Source organism: Silene latifolia, chromosome 10 (assembly GCF_048544455.1).
Source record: "Silene latifolia isolate original U9 population chromosome 10, ASM4854445v1, whole genome shotgun sequence".
NCBI classification, from domain to species: domain Eukaryota; kingdom Viridiplantae; phylum Streptophyta; class Magnoliopsida; order Caryophyllales; family Caryophyllaceae; genus Silene; species Silene latifolia.
The window spans coordinates 120507560-120516723 of NC_133535.1; the positions used below are offsets into that span (position 1 = coordinate 120507560).

The 9164-nt window shown below is 39.9% G+C and overlaps 1 protein-coding gene across 1 annotated transcript; it reads left to right on the forward strand.

Moving 5' to 3' along the window:
• Positions 1-1909: 1909 nt before the first annotated feature.
• Positions 1910-2362, forward strand: LOC141608120 (uncharacterized). The gene has a single exon (XM_074427474.1). The coding sequence runs from the start codon at positions 1910-1912 to the stop codon at positions 2360-2362; it is 453 nt and encodes a 150-aa protein (XP_074283575.1).
• The last annotated feature ends 6802 nt before the right edge of the window (positions 2363-9164 follow it).

Here is a 9164-nt window from a genome sequence, read left to right on the forward strand (position 1 = left end):
ATAAAGTACAAAATACCTATATAAAATGCACGCATCATCGGTACTCACCTACACCGAACTACCTCCTCCCTATTGAGATTCACCCCAACCCACCACAAAGAGAAGAAGCACCTCGTCAACCTCATCAACTTCGTGAGTTGCCGGAACGGGGTAATGCACCACCATCCTATGTACCCATTCCGCCCTACCCAACACCACACGTACAAAGAGGACAAGATTTCATCTCCAATTTGAATAATCTGAAAATATGTTGTATAACTCGATATATGGCTCTTCAAATTAGGCACTAGTAATTTGAAGTTCTTCCTTTACTCGCCTAGCTATCTTACTTCTTTGCGCATCTCAAAATAGTAGTTTGCAAGCTCCGACTCAACTAATCTCCTAAATGCATGCATAGGGACATGTATTAAGCTTGATTATGCTCCTTTCCGGTTCATACCTATAAATAATACAAGAAAAACCAAAGTAGACAATTCGGGGGACATTTGTAGCTAAACATTACGCAAAATACATTGAAATGCGTGCAAATAAAGTACAAAATACCTATATAAAATGCACGCATCAAATCTCCCCAAACCAAATATTTGCTTGTCCCTAAGCAAACTATATGCAAAACTAATGGAACGGAAAAAGAAAGCTCAGAGCTAGCTATAACCTGTCTACTTGAACCAATTTAATGCAGTCAAAAATTAACAGTTATAGCCAGAGCAGTCAATACGCAAATGAATTATAAGATGTCCATAAATAAAGCTGACCTATCGACCTTGCAAGACCAACAAAATCGGACTCTCACGGGTCACTCTTCTCTCATGAAGCAAAGGGTGAATTATATACGTATAAGAGAGAAAGAGAAATAGTCACTCACCTAAACTGCGACCTACATAACATGCATGCAACAAAAATTATAGACGATTCAAGTACTACACATACATTCCAACCAATAATGTCCGTCACAGCCAAGGGCTTACAAATAGTATGGAAAAGTGAGGTTCAGGTGAGAAAAGGCAAAATAAATTATGGAAGTGTGGAGGTAAAAGCGCCAAGCTAGTTCCTAAACAGGACCATACAAGACCGTCCGAATCTCAACTGACTGTAAAATAAAGAACAAGTGCCCTTCATTGGCACACAACTCTCTGTCAAAATACACTATCTCCTCAAAAATATATGAATAAAACGGAGGAGGAAGACCGTCACAAGATAGAAGTAAACACAGTCGGTCTCTTTTATTCATACAACTCAATTCAATTTTTTCTTTTTTCTTTCTTTTCTTCTTTCTGTTTCACGTGAACTTCAACTTTTTCAATTTTTTTTTCTTTTCTTCTTTTCACGTCTCTTTTTTTCACATTCTTTCTTTTTCTACCAACTCCGCACCATGGATATGAGCCAAACTCGCAACAAGGATAGATATACCACAAAAGTCACACTAAACTAGCTTGACTGGCAGGTTAAATTTGGGTGTAGCTAATGGGTCAAAAGGCAATTTTTGGCTAATGTGGAGCTAAGTGGGTGAAAATTTAAGAAAGGAGAAATTGTAAGCACCTCCCTGCATGTGACACCGACCACAAACCCGAATGTATGCAAATGACAAGAAATCGAATTTCATAAAAGTGCAAACGTGATGAACATGTTATGCAACGAGTACTACTCACAATCCTACATGAACTGGTCATAAATGACGCCAGTTTATACGGCTCTAAATCTCAGAAATTGTAAGTAGCTTGCCAATTTATCAGGTCAAGTCTAAACAGTCAGCTAAATTTGAACAAAAACTCGTAGATATGCGTAAGACTCAGCTAATAACTGTCAATAAAGTGCAAGGCTCATATTGGGAGCTAATCCAGCATGGGAGGTGGTGGAGGGCTTTATTAGACGCATTTGGACAAAATTCAACATCGACAAAATTTCTTTCATGCCAAATGGTGTCTTCCTGGTTAGGTTTAAGTCTGTGGAGATGAAGGAGAAAGTACTATCATCAGGGCATTTCCTTTTTGACAACAAGCCAATGATAGTCAAAGAATGGACGAAGGATTTGGAATTATCAAAAGCTGATGTCAAGTCTGTTCCAGCCTGGATACGATTGCATAACTTACCCATTAAGTTCTGGGGTAAGAGCCTGCCAAAGATATCTAGTCTGGTGGGCATTTATGTTAAAAGTGACCAGGCTACAAATGAGAGGACGAGGTTGGGATTTGCAAGAGTGATGGTGGAGATGATGGTGGATCAGCTTCTTCCAGTAGAAATTTCATTTAAAGATGAGAAAGGAGAGGTGGTTAAAGTGGAAGTTGAGTATGAGTGGAGGCCTATAACTTGCACCATTTTTCAAGGAATGGGTCATGAAGGGAAGCATTGCAAAAGAGCATAGCAAAAGAAGAAGGTAGCTGTGACTACCAGGAAAGTGTGGCGACCTATTGTTAAGAAACAGCCTGAGGTGCTGGTACAGGAAGCTGTTATGGAAACAGTCTTGGTGGAACAACCAGTTGGTAGGACTCCAGTCAGGAATGTTCAAACCTCAACTCCCTCAGTCAAGAGATTGACTGTTCTGAATAGGAGGAAAGAAGAGCCAGGTGGATATAGCAAGGTGGAATTTGGAGCTCACTCTTATAAGGAGGTGGTATCTACTCCACCCTCAAGGAAACAGTCTGTTGCAAATGGTAATGAATCCTCTCCTACACATTCACATGGATAGTATTGGTTTTTGGAACGTTAGGGGTATGAATAGAGTAGGGAAACAGAAAAGTATCAATTATTTTTTTACAGAATAAGGGAATAGGTTTATTTTGTCTTTTGGAAACAAAAATTAAGAATAAAAATTTTTCAAAAGCTGTAAATAGTTACAATAATGGGTGGTGTATATCTACTAATAATGGATATCATAGTGGGGGTCGTATTTGGATCTTATGGCAGCCAAAGATGTTTAGAGTGCATTTTATTGAATACAATGCCCAGTTTATCCATATGAAGGTTGAATCCTTGCTAGACAAAGGCATATGCTACTTGACAATTGTTTATGCCTTTAATGGCATTCAAGAGAAAGCTCCCCTTTGAGATCATCTGAGGAAGCTTGCTGGTCAGGTCCAAGGGCCATGGGCCATAGCAGGTGATTTCAATTGTATCTTAGCTGCTCGTGAGAGGTATGGAGGTGCATCCACTATTGCTGAAATGGAGCCTTTTAGGAGATGTGTAGAAGACTGTGAAGTGGTGGATATAGCTGCTACTGGTTCTTTATACACCTGGAATAATAAGCAGAGGCCTGAGGAGAGAATTTATACCAGGATAGATAGGTTTATGGTGAATAAAGACTGGTGTGATGTATACCCTGATAAATATGCTCATTTCTTGCCAGAGGGTTTATATGACCATTCCCCTTGCCTGATAAGAAGTACAAACAATGTGAAGAGCAAAAGCAGCTTTAAATATCTGAATATGTGGGGTAGCTCTAAAGAGTTTCTCAACATGGTTAAGAATAGCTGGGACAGATGCATAGAGGGCACTCCTCTCTATAAACTGACCACAAACTTGAAGAGACTCAAGGCAAGACTGTATCAACTGAATAGGGAAGCTTTTAGTGACATTGCGAAGGCTACTGCCAAACTGCAGCAAGAGGTTGAGGGTTTACAAGCTCAACTGGGCATGGATCCTGATAATCTGCAGCAACAGCAGCAGGAGTTTGAGGCCTACCAGGAGCTTAAAATTAAAAGATTGGCTAGGGACAGCTTCCTCTCTCAAAGAGCAAAGAGTGTCTGGATCAAGAAAGGGGATACTAACAGTGCTTACTTTCATAATTCTATCAAGCAAAGGAGGAATAAGAATAGGGTAATTATGATTGAAGACATGGATGGCAATTTGTGTGAGTCTCCTGGAATGGTACATAATGCTTTTCTGGACTACTATATGTTGGGGCTGGTGTCCTCCACAGTTAGTGCAATGACATATAAATCTCTAAAAGGATCAAAGGGTATACTTTTGTATTATTATAAGTTGGTCCACGTTTATCAATAACGGTTGGCTTGCTAGATAAGTTTGACGTTATTGTCATACAGATGGCGGTGATCAACTGGTCCCTAAAGGTTACACCTATAGGATACGTTTGAGAGATGTGACGGCATGAAAATACAGTCATGTTGATGCCTAATATGACTAAGCGGTTAGTCGGAGTTATTGACTAATAATTAGTCAAACGCGATGTTGAGATATTTATTTAATACGGATTAAATAATACTGGCTAAGGTGAATTAAGCGGTTAATTCGTAAATTGAATATAAACGGTTATATTTAATTAATGTATATTGAATTGATTAATTATACAATATTGTCATTGTCGGACAAGTATTAACATGTCGACTGATTCATGTTACTAGTCGATATTTTAATATCCGATAACGGATAACGATTTATAATTAAAACCCGTCATATACATTTAGCAAAACGAGTCGGACCACGAGTTAAATAAGGAGAAAGTGGAAAGCCCACTCCCTCCCTTAGCATCCTATTTGTCGATCGAAATAGAACAAAAGGAGAGTCCTTCTCTCCTTTTGACCTAATCCTTCTCATTTGAAGAAAAATTAGGGTTTTGGAGTCTTTTTCTCTGAAATTCTAGATCTCACATCAGAAAAACTCACAAAAACTCTCTCAATATTGCAAGGCAATCAGAGAGCAATTTCTAGCACAAGGGGCATAGTCTCAGACGATCTTGGGTGCAACGATTAGGAGGAAATCTGCGTTGATTTCTGTTCTTAGGCCGTTTTGCACAGGACCCGAGGTTGATTCTTGTTCTTTTATCGTTTCTCTTGTTTTTCGTTTATGACCATTAATCACATGATAAATTACGTTATAGTCCTTAATTTTAAGGGGTTTTATACGGATATTTCCCTTCACTATAAACATCTCCTAGGCTCTAGTCAAGAGGTACAAAGAATTCACAGAAAGATTATTGATTAGGGTCCTAGATACACTGAAGTTCATGTTGCACTCCTACTCAGACCTGTCACTGGTGAAGAGGTCAAGGATACTCTTTTTAGTATCCCTGATGTCAAATCCCCACGACCAGATGGGTATAATAGCAGGTTTTTCAAAGATGCTTGGGGAGAAATATGTAAGGATGTTATCACAGCAGTGCTAGATTTTTTCAAACATGGTAAAATCTTGAACCAAATAAATGCTACTAATCTTACTATGGTGTCCAAATGTGATAGACCTCAATCTGTTATGCAATATCGTCCCATAGCCTGCTGCAATGTTATATACAAAGTCATCTCAAAGATCCTATGTACTAGACTGGTTGATGTCCTCCCTCATATAGTGGACCAAAATCAGGGAGCTTTTATACAACACAGAAGTATTCAAGAGAACATTCTCATATGTCAGGATTTGATTAGGTTGTATGAAAGGCCATCTTCCTCTCCTAGGTGTATGTTTAAAATTGATCTACAAAAAGCTTATGGTACTGTTGAATGGGAATTTGTGGATAAGTTACTGATCATGCTGAACTTCCCCTTGAAATTTAGAAACATGGTAATGCAATGTATTACTACAGCTTCTTTCTCAATTTCCCTGAATGGTGAGATGCTCTATGTATGGAGTACCTGACCAGAACACTCAAATATGCAGCTTCTAGATATGAGTTTGGTTTCCATTCAATGTGCAAGAAATTGGGACTCACTAATTTGATGTTTGTTGATGATGTCCTTATGTTCAGTAAGGGGGATGCTAAGTCAATGATGCTTTTATTGAGGTCCTTCTCTACTTTCTCAAGAGCAACTGGTCTAAAAATAAGTGCAGCAAAATCCAATGCTTACTTTTGTGGGGTGTCTGACCAACTCAAGCAAGAGATCTTAAGTGTGCCTGGGTTCAATGAACGGGAGCTGCCATTCAGTTACTTCGGCTTGCCTATCCAAACTGCTAGATTGCAGAAGAAAGATTGTGAATGTCTAGTAGAGAAAATTTGTTCTAAAATCCATAGCTATGGGGCTAGGAAATTCTCCTTTGCAGGGAGACTGATTTTGGTGCAAGCTGTGTTAAAGAGTCTTTGTTCTTACTGGGCTTCCTTATTTGTTCTTCCCAAAGGGATAATCCAAAGAGTAGAAGCTGCTTGCAGGAATTTCCTGTGGGATGGGGGTACTGAGTATAAGAGAGCTCCTTTGGTGGCTTGGAACAAAGTATGCAGGCCTAAAGAAGAAGGGGGTCTGGGTCTACAGGATATGGAGATGTGGAATAAAGCTCTGGTAGGGAGACTTGTGGACTGGATCTATGAAGGGAGGGACACTGTCTGGGTCAATTGGGTGGAATGTAATTATCTCAAAGGAAGGGCTTGGTCTGATTATGAGCCTAGTACAAATTCCAGCTGGGTTTAGAGGCGTATATGCAGAGTCAAAATGGAACTTGCAACAGGCTATTCAAATGGCAGATGGCATGAGCAACCAGATGGATACTCTCCTGCTAGCTGTTACAGGTGGTTGAGAGGGTTCAGGCCTAAGGTCTGTTGGCATCAGGTGGTCTGGAATCCCTGGAACACTCCAAAGAATAGTTTTATGGGATGGCTTTGGGCTCATGATGCATTGCAGACCAAACACAAGCTTCTGCAATATAGGCTTACTAGTGATGTTTCTGTGTGGGCAAGACATAGAAACTCAGGAATATCTATTTTTTTTTCTGCGACTATAGCAGGAAAGTCATACAGTCTGTTAATCAGATTATGGGAGGAGTTTTCCCCACACATGACCTGATGGATTGGTGTATGCATCAAAATGGTTCCAAGCTTCAGAAAAGTGTGTATTTTGCTGTGCTTGTGTGTCTGATATACCAGGTTTGGCAGCAAAGGAATAAGAGTAGGGTGGAGATGACTGTTCTCAGGCCAGAAAAGCTTAGCAAAGTAATTGAGCAGGAAGTGAAAGCTAGGATCAGGAGTAGAGACATACAACACTTAAAACATGATGATATCGAATGGCTACATAGCATGAATCTCATGTAATTATCTTATATGACTCTTGTACTATGATACCCCATTATTAATATTTTCTTACATTTTCCCAAAAAAAAATGACAAGTTACAGTGCAATATCATCACGAAAATCTACTGTTCCGACTCAACCTATATGCAAAAATAAACGTGAAATTTTTCGAATTTTTTTGAAATTTTTTAATTTTTATGAGATTTTGATTTTTATGAAAAATAAACAACAATGCATACAGAAATTAAACGTGACAACATAAATGCAATAAAGATAGCATGCAGACACAGATATGGATGCATAACCTCCCCAAACCAAACCGTAAAATGCCCTCATTGTACCCAAAAATAAGGAAAGGAAATGCAACTAAAAAGGAGAGTGAAGATGCGGAAAACTTACAAGATAACGCGAAGTAGGGACCTCCCCAAACCAGCCAACAACGTGGGAGGTCGCTAAATAGCCCAGAATGTCATCACAGGAAGCGAATCAAGCAAAGGGCATCTTAAACTCCTCGATCGAGGAAGATAGGGCACTCGAACGAGGGATCATCTTTGGCAGGTACTCGATCGAGAAGAATAGATACTCGATCGAGTGAAATTAGCAGCAAAAGTGTTCGATCGAGTTACAAAAGTACTCGATCGAGCGATCCTCAGTGTATTCCTGCAAAGACGCAATAAAATAGCCCACAAAACTAATAAACCAAGCATAACTGATATAGTCTATGGTACGAAGACCAATTATTACAACTAAAATGAAATGAAATGTTTGAAAAACAACTAAAAATAAATCTTCGGGTTGCCTCCCGGGTAGCGCTAGTTTCAGACAGGTCCCAGCTGGACCTTCTTTTCTTCAACAGCTGCTCCAGTCAGTCAGAATCAAAGCAACTCAAAGCTCTTAACATGAGATCATATATCTGCGCATGTGCTACACAAGAGCATAAGTAGCACCATAATATAAAAATAAAATAGGAAATTGAAATGTGCGACCGTCTAAGCCTAACAAATTTCCTATGACAGCTACTAAATTTGTCAATAAAATAAAGGAGCGTAGGAGCAATTAATAATAATCTAGGGTATTGTTTTAGTTTAACAAATTTAAGATGACAAGAACGGTGAAAAACTGTTAAATTAACTGACCGACTAGGAGGGGGTATAGCATAAAAAGAAAAAACACGAGTCATACGAGGTAGCGTACTATTAATATTAACAATAATAAAATTATCGCTAACTACCTCAGGTGGGTTGCTCTCAATGTCGAAATCATTGACAAAAGAATATAATACCTCATCCGTGCTAGGAGCAATTACCGACTCAGTTGTCTTCTCGTCGCCCTCCTCAGTGGATTCCGTCCCGTAAATCGCAGCCTCTAGCGCATCCAGCTCGGCTTTGAATAGGGGAGATTCACCGTATCCATTGTCTTCATAAAAATCGTCGCCCAAAACGAACCCATGTGATAAATCCTTGCTCTCTCTGACCAAACTAGTCGATCGAGCAAAAATAGAACTCGATCGAAGGCTTTCTTCCTGATTTTCACTCGGTCGAGCACATTGAACTGCTCGATCGAACGTTTTCTCTGGAAATCCACTCGATCGAGCACTATTACTAACTCGATCAAGTGATTTTTGCAGTGCATCGCAGAAATCTTCATAACTCGCTTCATTTTCGGATAGATCTTCGTAATCCGAGTCATCCAAATCATTAGTAGCGCTAGGCAACTCGGGTCCTTCATGGAAAAGACCACTCTCGGTAAAGTATACCTTCTCTGGTTACCTACTATTCGACTCAGCAGCTAGCTGAGCTATTTGAGACTCCAGCTTAATTAGTTGAGCTTCTTTACGTCTATCATCTTCTTGCACTCGGAATGCAAGTGCCTTCATCAAAGATTTCAGCTCCGCAATCTCTTCTTTCTGTTTATCAGGAGGAGGAGCTTGTTGTTGTGACAGCCAGACAATTGGAGGCTGTTGGTAGCCTCGTTGATAGGGCAGAAGTGGCGGCGCAACTACAGCGGAATGGCTAGCTCGTCTACGGTGATTGAATGCATAAACCTCGTCATTTTCAGCTAAGCAAAAGGCTGCATTGTGCTTAGCAGCACCACATCTCCCGCTGTAAATCACCTGCTGTGCCATATAATGGAACATAGGTGACGGGTCAAAGGTACTCAAGCCTTCCCTTTGATGATCTTTTACCTAGAACTGTGTAGGTAGGACCTGTAGGGCCT